The sequence below is a fragment of the Artemia franciscana genome, chromosome 8 (assembly GCF_032884065.1).
Source record: "Artemia franciscana chromosome 8, ASM3288406v1, whole genome shotgun sequence".
Lineage (NCBI taxonomy): Eukaryota > Metazoa > Arthropoda > Branchiopoda > Anostraca > Artemiidae > Artemia > Artemia franciscana.
In genome coordinates, this window is record NC_088870.1 from 45,411,971 (window position 1) to 45,428,339 (window position 16,369).

General features: G+C 35.1%; 1 protein-coding gene across 3 annotated transcripts in view; it reads right to left on the reverse strand.

Moving 5' to 3' along the window:
- Positions 1 to 16,369, reverse strand: part of LOC136030482 (segment polarity protein dishevelled homolog DVL-3-like) — an 86,118-nt gene that overhangs the window by 45,963 nt on the left and 23,786 nt on the right. For 2 of the 3 annotated variants that reach the window (XM_065709499.1, XM_065709498.1), the window contains exons 5-7: positions 16,293 to 16,361; positions 8,790 to 8,927; positions 1,005 to 1,245 (exon numbers count right to left, since the gene is read on the reverse strand). In XM_065709499.1, the coding sequence (XP_065565571.1) occupies positions 1,005 to 1,245; positions 8,790 to 8,927; positions 16,293 to 16,361 (448 nt within the window). The remainder of the gene's footprint in view (positions 1 to 1,004; positions 1,246 to 8,789; positions 8,928 to 16,292; positions 16,362 to 16,369) is intronic. The other variant, XM_065709500.1, reaches the window with a different exon arrangement.

Consider the following 16,369-nt stretch of genomic DNA (forward strand, 5'->3'; position numbering starts at 1 on the left):
TATTTCTTCTTTTTGGCACCCTCCCCGGTCTCCCCCTTCGACTTCGTAATTAGAAGGTTATATTTTTTCAACTGGATGAGTATGCGATCGTGAAATGACATTAGGCTAAACGTCATCAACCAAAAAAAATTTACACAATTATCGTTTTCTGTTGTTAATCTTGTTCAACCGAATTTCCCTATTAATGGCAAATGTCCAACCACTTTAAATGGAATGAAAAAAAAAAGTAAATAGGAACCACAAATCTATCGATTGCGTTTCATTGTTCGAATTCACAACGTAAGTTTGCAACTTATCCAGAGTACTTTTATTTGCGAGTACTTGTCTATCAAGTGAAAAATGCAACAAGTTTGAAAAATTTCAAAACTCTTAATCACATTCTTTACGCCACAAACAAACAAGCATGCCTAGCTTATGGCCTTGAATTTGACAATAAAAAGTTGTTCGATACCTTAGACTTTTTAGTCTCAGAGACGATTAAAAAATTGAAAATAATAAATATGATCTTTTAAACTCGTTTTGAAAATGGACTCAAAAGTAGAAAATAATTCATTTCAAAGTAGAAAATAAAGCGGGAAACTCAAAAGTAGAAAATACTTATATAATAATATATTTTATCTATAAATATAACTGAAAACGATGGAAGCAAAACGGATTAGGCTTTAAATAACTTGATCTTTTTTACTCCTTTTCCTCAACTCCTCAGTTTTTTTTTTGTTTTTTTTGCATTAATATATTTATAACTTAGATCAAATGTATATCTGCGCTATGTAAAGCCCAGTCTATTTCGCCCCCTTCGATTTCACTTATATTCATAGATTCTGGAAAAAAAATCTACTTTTCAGTCAATTTTGAAAAAATGAGTTAAAAATATATATTTATGTTCCAATGCTCTTAAGTTTAACAAATTCGAATCTGGTACAGGTTAAAATTTCAAATCAATATACAGTATAACTCCTAAATCGATCTTCATCTAGATAAAAAGTAATAAAAAGCCTCCTTACCCTTTCATAATAGATCCTACATAAATTCCGCCATCGCCACCAGTATTACTATGTCCAACAATTGATATGCCTAAGAAACTGACAGTATCCATATTCAACGAAACTGTTATCACATTGACGGACATTGTAGACTCAGTTATGGAAGAAAAAGAGGAGGTCCTTGTCATAGGCGCATGCTTGTGCCGTCTTCGACGTTGTCGTCTATGTCTAGCTGCCGCAGCACGGGAAACACTGGTTTGCTCTGTAAGTGAAACATAAATAATAATAAAAAATGTTAATCTCGAAAAATAATAATGTTAAAATGCCTCTGAGTCGTGAAACAACTTCTAGAGATTGTTGAAGACAGCAAAAGTCACGAGGTATATAATGATACATTGGTCGTAAACTGATCGTAACAAACAAACACACTTAGAAACAAAATAGAAAAAAAATTCTCAATTTTTTACTTATGATATGGAATAGCTGCCGCAGCACGGGAAACACTGGTTTGCTGTGTAAATTAAACATAATTAATAATAATAAATGTTAAATATCGTGAATATTTTTGAAAAGTAGAAAAAAAATAATTTTTTGGTGACTGGGGTGCAACCAGTATAAAAAAAGTTCATTTTTTGACATGGTAAGAAGTCCAGACTGGGGTGGAAGGTAATAAGGTAAAGGTACTATAAATCGCAATAGAGATATTCGTAAAGTAGTATAGTAATAAGTGACCAATCTCAGTTTCTGAATAAAAAACAACAACTACAAAGCTAAAAAAAAGGCCAAGAAACGCCAAACGCTAGATGGCGATGGTAAATTTTTTAGACACTGATTTTTCTCAGTGCAACAACTATCAGACTGACAAGATTTTGGATACTATTGTCTACATTTACTTTACACAAGAAAAAATTGAAAACCATAAAGCACCAGAGACGAAAAACCACTGAACTTTTTTGATACTTATTTAATTTTGGATAATATTGTCTACCTTTACTAAAGACAATGAAAAATTGAAAACCATAAAGCACCAGAGACCAAAAACCACTGAACTTTTTTGATAAATTTTTTGATACTTTCTTTAATTTTTGATACTATTGTCTACGTTTACTATAGACAAAGAAAAAATGAAAACTATCAAGCACTAGAGACTAAAAACCAATGAACTTTCTTTTGGCAACTTTGAATCACCTTTCCTCGCTTCTTAAAGACACCCCAATGGCATTTTGGATGTTCACACAGTGGGAGACTACATGTAGTGAAAGCTGATTCCTTACACATCGCAGCAGTTTTAAATAATCATAGCTTGAAAATTTCCAGTAAAATATTTTTGTGGGGTTACTAGTGGTTCATTGAGGTGCACTATGGCATCATGTACTTAGCAGCACTGAAATTTTTGAATAATAAGATCAAAAAATATAGGCAACTTATAAGAGGGGAAACTGGCATTCGTGTGTAAAAAAACAACACCATCTAACATTTTGCATTTCTTGGCAGTTTTTTAGTGCAATAATTAAGCAAAATTAGCATAATTCCTATAAATGGCAAAATTACAGGAGTAAAAAGTGTCTGATCACAGCACCTGAGAAAAACACAACTAAGAAGACTGAAAAATTGTAGGAGGCGCCAAACACTAGATGACATAGGTGCAAAAATTTTTATAGAGCCCCAACTGCCCTTCCTTGATTGATTCGTATGTATTTGAATCATAGAAATGTATTTGTTCGTATCAAAAATTATTTTGCAAAAAATTAGAGTTCACAGTGGGAAGTCCAATTAAGAACTATTGAAACGGACCATTTTTTTTTACCAGGACTAGGCCTCCCTGATTCAATGGTACACATCTGCATGGTTCAAACTACATTCCAAATTACATTCTTGAAATAAAATTTACATTTTGTTATCTCAATTGAAAGATACATACTCTAAGTAATTAAATATCATGATCAAGCATCAGCACTGTTTCTGTTTTTCAGAGATACAGAAAAGAAAAAAAAACAGGACGGAACAGAAACAGGTCCGTAAAAAACAGGTGACCTGTTTCTACTTTTTGTTCTGTTTTTGGAAAAACAGAAAACAACAGTTTTTATAAAAAAAAAAAACTGTTTTAACCCCCTTTTTTCATCTTCCTCTTTTTAAGATGTTGAACCCTGTCAACTATATTGGGCGAGTTATACGCTGTAATTCCCAAGCTTGCATAAAGAAACCACCTTGAAGCCATCCCAAATTCACTAATGTATCTTATTTTTAATCAACTACATGCGCATACAGTACGACCCCGACTGCAAAAGCGATTCTAAAACTTATTAGAAGACCTGGGCACAGCACAATATCGTTCTTGCCACCTCAAGATGTTGAACAACATAGCATGAAACAAAAGGAACAAACTTTTCTCTTAAATTACATTTAAAAAAAAATCAACTGAAAGAAAGGAGCGATATTAAAACCTAAACGAACAGAAATTATTCCGTATATGAAAGGGAGCGTGCTCTCCTCAACACCTCGCTCTTTACCCCAAAGTTTTTTATTACATCAAAAGGTAGAGTTTGGGATGAAGAGGCAATCTTTAGCGTAAAGAGTGAGGCGTTGAGGAGGGAAAATTCTGCATGCCGGAAATCCCCCTCCGTGGAAAATTCTTCTCAAATATACCCACCGCCCCCAGTAGAAAGGTGTTCCAGCCGAAAATCCCCCCTGGAGGCCGTCTCCCGTGGAAAAAACTCTCCCGTGGAAAACCCCCCACCTATAGAAAGATACTCTAGATCAGTGGTTCTCAAACTTACTTAGACACTGTACCCACAATTCATTTTAGGTACCCCTTCTCAGTTACCGGTACTAAGTAAACTATAGCTAATATATTAAACAAATATTAAAGCATTAACCTTTTAAATTCAATTACGCATCATGTTTAAGTAAAAAAAAAAGAGTTAATTTTTACAAACATTTTTATTTAAAAACAAAACACAAAATTTAACGAATAAAAAGTCTTTACTTTCATGGAGATCAGTGAGAAGAATGAGCTTGTTTCCCTTTACACAGTTAATTGAAATCAGGTACTAACTTAGAACCTGTATATGAATACAATCTTAAATCATCTTCAATATTTACTTTGTTTCTAGATTTACTTCTAAGATAGGTCAAAATTGGTAAACCCTTTCCATATAAAAAAGTGGTGGAAAACCCTACAAGAAATTGAACAGCAGGGCTTGGCAGTTCTTTACATTCCTTCCAAATACAGATCCAGAAATCTAACAATATAGTACCAGCAGTGAAATATTTATTTTTCAGCGTGGGATAATATGGAACTTTAATGAATTAAAAAAAAAAAATTTTTTTTAACTGAAAGTAAGGAGCGACATTAAAACTTAAAACGAACAGAAATTACTTCGTATATGAAAGGAGCTACTTCCTCATCAAAGCCCCGCTCTTTACGCTAAAGTTTGACTCTTTCTTTCAACTCTTCTTTTTAAAACAGCAAAAAACTTTAGCGTAAAGAGCGGGGCGTTATTAGGGTATTGGACAAATACCCAATGAGTGACATACAATCGGCTCGGTTGAGACCTTTTTAACATGGCCTACAAGCCCCAAGATGTGACCACTCATAGCCTTAGCACCATCCATACACACTGAGACACATTTTTTCCACTCGAGCTGGTTTTCGGGAAAAAAAAAGAATCTAACAACTTGAAAATGTCTTCGTCTTTTGTCGATATTTAAATAATAGATTACAAAATAAAGTAGCTTCAAATATTTCGAAAGTATAACAGTTCAAAATAGGGATGAAACCTTTCAGTTTTACTGCTGATGATGAACACTGTATATGTGTTCGAAATATCCAGTTAAAATTTTTATATCTGTTCACTGTCAATTAAAAGGTTTCATTCCTATTTTGAACTGTTATACTTTCGTCATGGAAAGGCAGTGTGGTCTTCGAAGCTATCTACTTCAAATATTTCATCTTAAAAAAGGCCACGTACAAAAACGATCAGTTTGGCTATGCCAGCGTGGTTTCATCGAATCGTCTGCCAAAGCAAGGACTACCTCGAATTACTCCGACAAGTTGTTCTTTTGTGTCATACGCCATATAACTAATTCTCCTTGAAACTCTGTCATTCCATACTGGAATTGTTTTAATTCTTTTTGTCTCTTTCTCTCCAAACATGCAAGAAACAATTTCTGCTGCGGCGGGGAGGATTAGACCTTCGCCAATAGTAAGGTTATTACCAGCTTTCGCAATCAAATGACTAACTTTGTAAGAAGCTTTTACAGCACTTTCATTTTATTCTGCACCAGAAAACTGTTTTATCGTGCTTTTCCTATTTTTAAGATCTTTCAAAAGACGTTCAAAGTACTGTAACTACTTTTTTACTAAATTCCCATGTCTGCCTTCAAAATGGCGTTTAAAAAAAGAAAGTTTCATAGATTTATTTGATAGAATTCAGAACAAATCACGCATTGTGGATTAGGCTCGTGTGAGCTTCCACTCCAAGTAAAACCTAATTTTAAGTACAACCCGTCATATTTTCTTTTTTTACTTTTATATTTATTTGCTAGTTTTTCGACTTTTTCATTTTTTTTATTTGGGCTGCTCATTTGTAACAGGACTACTTCAATTTTGTGAAGTTGATGGCCCAGAACTTTGATTCAGATCTTCATGAGGTCTTTTCTTTAGAGCCATATATCATATTTTTTTATAATTCTGGTAATTGTTAATTTTATTGTAAAATTCCCTTACGTACCTGAATCAATAAACTGACGTACTGTTTGAACAAGATTGAGCGTCCGCAGAATGACACAACACATCACAAAAATAGCACAATTTGAGAGCGGGCTTGTAATAACAGGCAATACTACTGCAGTACTGCGACACAAGATACTGGCCGGCCTACACAGCCACTCGGATGACTAAGTCTTAGTGGCACGCGCACGTCAAAGTGTTCCTACTGAAGGCGCTTGAGAGTCAGAAAGGGACTATTCTGACAACTTTGCCAGTGACAGAGTTAAATTCTGCGTAACCCCAAGGGGTACGCATACTATAGTTTGAAAACCACTGCTCTAGACAATTTCAACCTGGTAAATATTTCTCCCGGACAATTTCCCTCAGAATCTCCGCATGCAAAATTGAGTCCGCAAAGAGAAAGGAAGACAAATAAAAAGGATTTTATATAGAAATCTGAGCAAATTGCTCCAGTATAAAATTTCCCATGGAAAGTTCACCCCCGGAACTTCCCTACCCACGGAAAATTATCCCCATAGAGAATCCCCCAGCATAAAATTCCCCCCTCCCCGGAAAATTTTGTATACTTCATAATAAGAAATACTATACATAAGCAATGGACAAATTTCCTGACTTACAACCCTTTCCCCAAGGGCTGTGGGGGGTTGTTATCCTCAAAGACATTGTTACTGGGTTTTTCAACTATACTGTTCAAAATGATTATCTCAGAATTTTGATCGGTCACCTTTTAGGAAAAAAAGGTGAGTGGGGAGGGGGAGGGGGGTCAGTTGCCTTAGAAACTTTTTGGTCACTTGGAAAGGGCAGTAGAGCTTTTAATTTTCTTTCGAATGAGCCCTTTCTCGATATTCTAGGACTATTGGCTCGTTACGATCCCCCCAGGGAAAAAACAATAAATAAACACACATCCGTAATCTTTCTGCTGGTAAAAAATACAAATTTCTACATTTTCGTAGATGGAAGCTTATGACTTCTACATCAGGATTCTCGGATACGCTAAATCTGATGGTGTGATTTTCACAAGATTCCTTCACTTTTGGGGGGTTGTTCCCCCCCCCACACACACTTTTTTCGAAAATCAGGCAAATTATCTCAGACTCGTAGCTTTTGATGCGTAACACTAAGCTTAATGAATCTTATATATTCGGAATCAACATAATGAGCCATTCTTTTGATACATCTATTGTTATCAAAATTAAATTTTTTAAGAGTTTCGGTTACTAGTGAGCCGCATCGCTCCTTACTTATAGTTCGTTACCATGAACTGTTTGATACAAAAGCACAACAGCTTTAAATAAAATGGAAAACAAACTGAAGCTCAAACTTTGAACTTGTCACTTCCAAACATTCTTGTTTCGAGCGTCCCATCAGTTGGTCTTGCAAATTCGATGGCTTGCAGTATCCATGCAAAAATACGAATTTCTTTGGTTTTTGGGGTGGGGACTGTATACCTCCTTTTAGGAGTTTTCAATCATGGCGATTTCAATGGTGTACTTTTTATTTCGATCCACTACCATTTTCGAGAGATTTCAGGCTCTTTTCGAAAATAAGGGAAATTTGTTTTTGTACTAAGAAGTTTAACGGAGGTAATAATTAACATTGCTGAATCAGCATCAAATAGTTTTTTGCGTAGAGTGGTTTTTCTAGCAAAACATATTTTTTCATTTTTGGTTACTATAGGCCCTTGATTTGCTCTTTACTAGGTTGCAGTTACTAATGCATCCATGGTGTCTAAAATTTGTTGAATACGAAAACTGATAAATCACTAGAGCCACTTTTTATACTGAATTGTACTATAAAGCCCTTTCCACTTCTTTGCAAACTGCCCAACCTTATTTATTTTGTCCTAAGATATAAGGTAACAGTACTGCAACCTTCTGGCTCTGTTTTGGACCAGCTTTAAAGTTAATATTGAGCTACAGGTTCTCAATCTGCGGAGAATGCCTTTTAGTTAGACTAGAGCTTCCTCTTAGCTGAAAAAGCGTTAGTTACAAGAGCTAGCTAAATAAAATAAAGTAAAAACTATGTCTCTAGTGCTGCCTCCAGATCAGATGTAGTTTGTAGTCCAGATGTAGACAGATGCAGATGTAGATGTAGTCCACTTTATTCATCCAACTTGTCAGGGTCATCCATATCAGACGCGGTATTAGTAATATTCTCATTTATGACATCGGATAGATCATCTTCGTCTGCATCAATCTCTAGCTATCTACTTGAGCCTTCTTCCAGTTCACTATCATTGTCATCAGATTCACATACAACAACTTGCTCTACATCAATTTCTCCTGAGAACTTGAGAGCATTGGTTACACAAAGGTGAAGGAGGTGACCAAAGCATGAAGACCTTTCAATCTCCCAAAGGTAGCAAGCCTTAACAATAGCGTAAACGCAAACACTTGGTTAAACGAATAAAAAAAAAGAAGCAGAAAACAGGTAAAAAGAAAAACAGATTCGGAAATAAACAGATTAAGAACAAACAGAACAGAAACAGGTTAGACAAAAACAGAAACAGAAATAAGAACAGAAACAGTGCCGACGCTTAACTATAATTCTGGCTCGTTGGATGGATGGATCTGAAAATTACGATCATGCCTTCTAATTATCTCCTTTATTATACGATTTTAGGTCACTAAAACCTCAGTTATCTTACTAATATAATTTGAAGATTCACCAGCTTCACGTTCATCATGTGAAATAGCAAAAAGCCAGATAGGGGTAACTCAATAACGTCATTTTCGGCAATGGGGGACTTCATTCGCACGGACTCCTCTCCAAATACTAGAAGCTGGCTTCTCTGAGACGTTTTATCTAAAATGTCGCCAATTTCTACTCTTCCCTAAGAATAATAAATATAAGTTTGCGTATTAAACTTTCAATAATATACTTTTATCACCTGATACTGTTTATAATTTAAAATCACGCAGATTTTTTGCTGCTGAGGTACCACCATATTATATTAAAGAATATCGTAATTTTAAAATGGTCGCTACCCACGCTTCAGAGATCGATAAGCATCATACTGTGATACGAGCCAAAACGCCTTCAGTGAGTCTTTATTATTAAAATCGAAAAATTACCGGTTGTTGTCGTAATTCGTGAAGAGGCTTCATCCTCAGAGTCAACAAAACTGGTGGATTCCAAGTCCGAGCTGACCATTGATGACTCATAATGCCTACCACGATGTTTACCACTTCCATTTACTCTGTTCACGTGGCCTAGAAATCGAAAAATTCAATGAAGGGTTTCAGTACCATAATAATAAGATCCAAGAATATAGTTCCCTTAATCAGAGCCTTCACTATCCCCAAATTTTGGGGGTTTCCCCGAATTTTCAAGAAGGAAAATTGGGCTCTCCAAAATTTCCCACAAAACTAGGTGAACAAAAATTGATGATCACAAATAAAAAACGTAATGACACGTGGAATTATTCTACGACAGTGACTTTTCGGCAGAACTTTCGATGCTAAAAGTAAATATACTATATACTCGATGCTATAAATAAATATACTTTTGAAACACATTAAAATAATCTATTTATATTTTATTATTTTTTTATTTTGTTGCTTCGAGATTTCCATATGTTATATTTTTTTGTAGAGTAATTGATTATGCGGATTTTTTTGGTACATGATTCTATCCCCTTATTCTTTTTTTTATTGTTTTTTCAGGTTTTTTTTCGTGATTGTTTGTTGTCTAATAGCAGAGCTTCGCAAGCTATGCTTTTGGTGTGCCATTAGTATGATATATCATTGTTTTGATAATAAAAGTTGTTTTACTACTACATGGAGTTTGCCAAGGACTAAGCTTTAACAGTCAAATCTAAAAAAAATTGAAACGTAAACTTAATCAATTTTGCTTTTGAATGGTTAAAAAAATAAAAAGATTTTTTTCTAAAATACTTTTCTACAATAGGAAAAAATTTGCTTATTTTACAGCCAACTCTAAATACTTCTTGACATTAAAGCGTTTAATAAATCTGAGCGTTAAATAAGCAGGTTGGCACAATATTTTTACGAGCTTCAGGTTACTTTATGCACAAAATCTTTTCAAGTGGCATCCATATCAAATATCCTCAGTGTCAAAGAAATTTAATCTCTTGATTCGTCACAAATTTCTAGTCTCCAAATTTCTGAAAAAAATTCCAATCTCTATTTTAAGAAAGTTTTAAATTAAAAACAAACTTTTGGTTGTGATATTTTGCCCCTAGCCCTAAGCTAGGGCTGTAAGGGCCGTTTTTAGTTTGATTTTAGACCCATCTGGCACAGCACTCCTCCTTTTCACTTAAATTGTGGTTTCAAACAGTATCTTTTGGTACCACAAACAAAAAGATAATCTAGAGTTAAATTACAAAAAACAGATTAAGGGGATTCTATATATTAAAATCATTTTGCGAGTCTCATCGTCGGCTGACCCTCTAAAGACAAGGGGCCTATTAACAAATTCTTCTAGGAGACTAGGCACCATCAATAGCTAGCGATAATCTTTGTTTTAACATGAAACTTGATTGAAAAGACAAGGAAAATGTATCTCCTCTGTGTCAGCAAGGCTTTCAGTCAAAGCAGGTAGCATCAAAGGGTAGCATCTAAGCTGCAAAATTGCTCAAATGATACTACCTTTTCGCTCATTTTTAGCGTGTTCCTAGCGAGTATACTAGAAAATTGTTAGGGACTGCCATTTCCTGAACTTTAAAAAGAAAATCCTGTTCTGTTTAATCGAACAAACAAAATTCAAACTTTCCAAAGATGTAAGTCTCAGTAAAACTGATTATCTCCGGGACTAAACAGGAGAAGTTAAACCGTTTTTCTAAGATTTCCAGGAAATTGGGTGTTCCTACCAGGTATACTAGTAAATTTTTAAGGAGCTGCCATTTCCTGAACTTTAAAACGAGAATTATGTGTCCGTTTAATCGAAGAAACAAAATTCAAACTTTCTAAAGAAGGAGGTCTCATTAAAACTGTTCATCTCCGGCACAAAATAGGAAAAGTTAAACGGTTTTTCTAAGATTTCCAGGAAAGTGGGCGTATCGGCTTTTAGTTTCCTGTCGTTTATTCGGATCTCTTATCCAACCTCTACAAGTTATGAGCAAGACTACCCAATTATACAGTTTTGCTAAACAAAATAAAAAAGATAATAATGGACGAGATAGGGTGATCTTTAAAGGTATAGGACCTCTATAGGGGTCTATAGAACCTCTTTTAAGCGGTAAAAAAATAGTTCCAAAATTTGACTCTTCCATGGTATTTCATGGGTTAACATTTCCAAGCCTCATTATCCCCTCAAAAGAGTTTTCTTTTCCGACTTTTGTCAAATCAAAACATTCAAATTACATTCTACGTACTGTCATCTTTGCATTACATAGAAAAGTTATTTAGAGCCAAATTTGGGACGAAAAGGAAGATTATAGTATAGTATATCATATAGTATAGTATAGAATATACTAAATAGTATAGTATGTAAATGCCTCTATAGATTCAAAGCTTCTAGACTAGTTTCATTTTTTCAACTTGGCTCATGAATAAGCATAAAACTGCATTGTTGCAAAACATTAAATTCGTAACGATCGCCAACTTATCGCAATATGCCTGTAAACACGGGTTACCATAACTAGTACTCTTATAAACCTATCCCAGGTATATAGTTTTTATACACTTGGCGTCAGTTTTCCGTTAGCCCTTCACGGACTGAACCGACCAAAAGAGTATTCTTTTTACAAGCTGAGAAAGAAGCCATGTTTCCATTACATGGGACAATATACAGGATTTGCGACAGACTACCCACAAGCACTTTTACTTCCGATTGACACCGTGGACGGTTCGTTCGAGCAGCAACTGGAGAACAAACGCAAACTTAGAAAGTGATAATTGAAACTGTAAAAGCAAGTTGGATGGCACCACAAAACTGGTAAAACATTTTCACATATACTTAGACTTCTATTCAGGCCATCTGGCAAGAAATCCCCCAAGATATGAAACGGCTATACGATTTTATCAGGCTCCGGTCCTTTCCTTGCCACCATAGGATCTATCTATCAAAATCAATCAAGAGATACAGGAGAAAACTTTGTCATTCTCACATCACGTTCAAGCCAAGTAAGCTACCTTTAATTACGCACATATAGTATTTTTATTCTCCAAGATCCAAAACGGATCCAAAATAATGTAAATACACAAACAAATTTTTATTTTAATGTAAGGAACAGCGACGCTAAAACTTATAGCGAACAGAAATTTATCTATATATAAGGGGCCTGTGCCTCCCCTCAACCTTTCGCTTTTTATGCTAAAGAGGAATTACGCAGTAGAAGAGGACCTAACATATATTAGCTCTCACATTGACCACTTGGTTTAAATCATGGCAACTCCCCCCTCCTCCTTCGTCTTTGACAAGACTATGAAATCAGAGTCGGCATTAGTTTACTTCCAAAGAAGTTGTGCTGGAAAGTGCAACTTAGTGGATTTAGTGAACCCCTTGCAGGCACCCCCAAAAACTGTTGAAAACGTAGCTTTTCGCAAAAACAAACTTGGGATACTGGTACCACGTTGATAAGATAAATAATTTCTTAGACCACACTACCTTTCCATTTACAGTGAGATACAAAGAAAAATATATTAACAAGTTGAACTTTCAACAAATACATAGCATGCCACTAATAGGTACATAGCCTAAGTGTTGATGCCAGACAGGTTAGAGCTTATATTCCAACCTCTGGAATATATGGTATGAAGTCTACCAGTCTTCATACTGGTATGAAGGATCTGAAAAGTTTAGAAATCGACCTGGAAACTCTCGTTCTAAAGCTTCAGATTGCCCCCTTTGAAAAAATACAGATTTAGTGACATCCCCCCTAACATTAGATCTAAATATTGGATTGGTCTTACAAACATTTCTATCAATTACAATGTATTTACAGTGCATATGTAGCTTTGAATCTGATTTAAGGATCAGCAAATTTAGAGCTCTTGAAGGTGGTTACTTGAGCTAATAATTTTATCTTTCTTTTTAAAGTTCAGGAAATGGCAGTCCCTAAAAATTTTCTAGTATACCTGCTAAGAACACGCTAAAAATGAGCTAAAAGGTAGTATCATTTGAGCAATTTTGCAACTTATGGAGTTCCCTTTGATGCGACCTGCTTTGTCCCCTAGTCCCCTAGGAGAATTAACATTAGATCTAAATATTGGATTGGTCTTACAAACATTTCTATCAATTACAATGTATTTACAGTGCATATGTTGCTTTGAATCTGATTTAAGGATCATCAAATTTAGAGCTCTTGAAGGTGGTTACTTGAGCTAATAATTTTATCTTTCTTTTTAAAGTTCAGGAAATGGCAGTCCCTAAAAATTTTCTAGTATACCTGCTAGGAACACGCTAAAAATGAGCTAAAAGGTAGTATCATTTGAGCGATTTTGCAGCTTAGGGAGTTCCCTTTGATGCGACCTGCTTTCACTGAAAGCCTTGCTGACACAGGGGACATACATTTTCCTTATCTTTTCAATCAAGTTTCACAGTTAAAATAAAGATTTTCAGTAGCTCTTGATGGTGGCTAGTCTCCTAGGAGAATCTACATTAGATCTAAATATTGGATTGGTCTTGCAAACATTTCTATCAATTACAATGTATTTACAGTGCATATGTTGCTTTGAATCTGATTTAAGGATCAGAAAATTTAGAGCTCTTGCATTTGGTTAATTGAGCTAATTAGTTTATCTTTCTTTAGTAACATATTAACAAAAAAGCTCAAAAATGGGAAAGTAATATACTTAGCTGCTGCTAAGTTTCTGGACTTCCGGTACCTTTTAGCTAAGCTGCCACCATGTAACCATAACCCTGCAATACTGTATAGGCTGCAAATATATTCAGAGGCAAATACACCTCCCAAAGAAAGCCTCATTACTCAAAATACTGCAAGTTAACATTGGTGTTTTATGACCCAAAATAACAGAACTCTGAGCTTTGCCCAGGTGTATCTTATTTTGTTACTTAAGAGGTACTAGAACTTTCTAGTTCCCTCTGCCAATATCCCTCTCCTGATGCTCTACGACAACCGCTTTGATACAATCATTCCTGATGAGAAAAAAAACAGGCAAATTATCACGCGTCAATGACCACCCATTCCAAAAATATACATTTTTTTTATAGATGTGGGTCTTGAAAACTTTGCTCTATAATTCTCAGACATGCTTAGCTGTAAAACTGATACTACTACTAACAACTCACCGCAGAACCAAGCCGCCTGGGGCCAACTGAGCTACAAACACTCCTCCTCCATCCCGATCTATTCAAAGCCTCCCTCTTTACACCATCCCAGGAAGTTCCTATTTGCTTTAAATCTTCCTTTATGACATCCTCCCACCCAAAACAAGGACAACCTGCTTTCCATTTAGCCCTAGACGGTTGGCCGAAAAGGAGCATCTCCGGAAATCTGTCACCCTTCATCAACAGAACATGTCCTAACGATCTCAACCATTCTCTCATTATAGCCCTAGAAAGCGGGATTGAAACACACTTTTTGTAGAGCCTATTGTAAAACTGATTCAGTAAAAACCCTTACGGTAATTATGAATCCTAAAAGGCTAAGGTGATTCAGTTAAATCCTTTTGCTATAATGCCCTTTTAAGCTCAATAAAAACTTTAAGCTCAATTCTTCTTGAGAATGCTTTAGAAAGCTGATATTAAGAAAAATGCGGTCCTTCAACTTTCGTTATGCAAAGTGTCCATTGAGCCTACCTTTGTTGACGCCTAATTCATATATCAACCTTTATTATAAAGTAAAATAATCATGTCAGTTCGTTTCGAAAACAGATGAATACTTGCTCTCTATTTTCAATACTAAGTACTTTTAAGCACTTAAAGTTTTAAATAGTGTTTTAAGTACTTGCTCTCTTTTTTATAGTGCTTAGTGTCAATGTAGTTAAACTGTAGATAGTGTTTCAAGTACTTGGTATTTTTTTAGTGCTTAGTGTCACTGTAATATTTTAAGCATTTGCTCTCTATTTTCAAAACTAAGTACCTTTAAGCACTTAAGTTTTAAACAGTGTTTTAAGTACTTGCTCTCTTTTTTTTAGTGTTTAGTGTCAAGTATGAAGTATGAAAGTGTCAAACGTTTAATGGATTGTCACAAAATTGTAAAGTTTGCTGACGTATGTGATGCTTTGCAAAAGCCAAGGCTAGCTTCTCGTGATGTTGAAATTCTTCAAGAATACATGAAAATTATGGAGCCAGTAGCAGTGGCACTGGACATTCTTCAGGGGAAAAAAATGCTACTTCGGTACTATTTATCTTACAATCAAATTGCTTGAAAGGAAGCTCAAAAAGTTGAAAGATTTGGCGAATGTCAATCGGCCTTTGGTACATGCTCTACTTGTGGGTCTCGAAAAAAGATTACCCACGATCCTGGACGAGAGAAATCTTCTTGCAAGGGACTATTTTATTGCAACGGCAAGTCATCCTTTCTTCAAATTGAAGTGGTTTCCTGATAACCAGAAGGATGTAGCGGTTGAAGTCTTGGTGGACGAAGCGACGAAGATTTCAGAAGTACTTACGAGGCTGATAAAGGTAGCTTTTTGTCTGTAGATGAATACTTTGATCTCAGTGATGAAGAAACTACTCGTGATAATTCTGGCAACCGTAACCGTGAAACCAATTCTGTGAATGTGGAGGTTTTGTCATATTTGAATGAGAGGCGAAAGGAATTATCTGTGCTCTAAGTGTACCCGAGGGTAAAGAAAGTTTTCAGAAAGTACAGCTGTATCATTCCTTCGTCTGCACCTGCAGAACGACTTTTTTGGGTAGGTGGTGGAACTTTCACTCCAAAAAGAAACATGCTCGGAGATGATGTGTTTGAAAAGCTTCTGCTGTTGAAAGGAGCAAGAAAGAAATTAAGTTAAGTCATAATCAAGTTGTAATGAATTTTCTTTGTGAATTCTTTTCTTTTTATATCTTAATTGAAGTAAAATTCGATTTTTCGTGAAACCAGTTGATTTTTTTTATGAAAGCTGTCAGTTTCTCTGAAAAGCGGTCGATCTCTCCTCAGAATCTTCCTTATCTTGTCTATTTGGAAAGGCAACGGATATTAAAGAAGTGTTTTGCGTGTTATTTACTGTAAGTAGAAAATTAGTACTTGAGTACTTAACTACTGAAGTACTTTTTCAAAAGTAGTATTACTTATGTATATTTTTAGAGAAGTACTTAATACTTGTACTTAAGTAAGAAAATTTCATAGTACTCGGTATTTATACTTAAGTAAAAAAAAAGAAGTACTTGGCACAACACTGATACCAACTATATAGCAATTACTGATGGATTATACAGAACATTTTAGTTTTTTAACAGAGGCTTGAAAAAAAAATATAATAATAATAATAAAAAGCAGATAAGCAATACATCCTATATGATTCATTAACTTAACTTCCTTTTTTAAACACTTGAGAATAGTTAGAATACCAATTTATTCTCACCCTTACATTATCAGACAATCACATGTTTACAAATAAAATTAAGGAATAAGCAAAAAAACATACGACAAGAAGGAATAAAAACACAAGCAAAAGAATAAGAGAAAAATTGCATACAAAGCTTACCGTCAAATCTGTCATAATGACGGTACGACTCTCTAGCGTGAGGTGCGTTACGTGAGTGCAATTGACGATCTAATAAG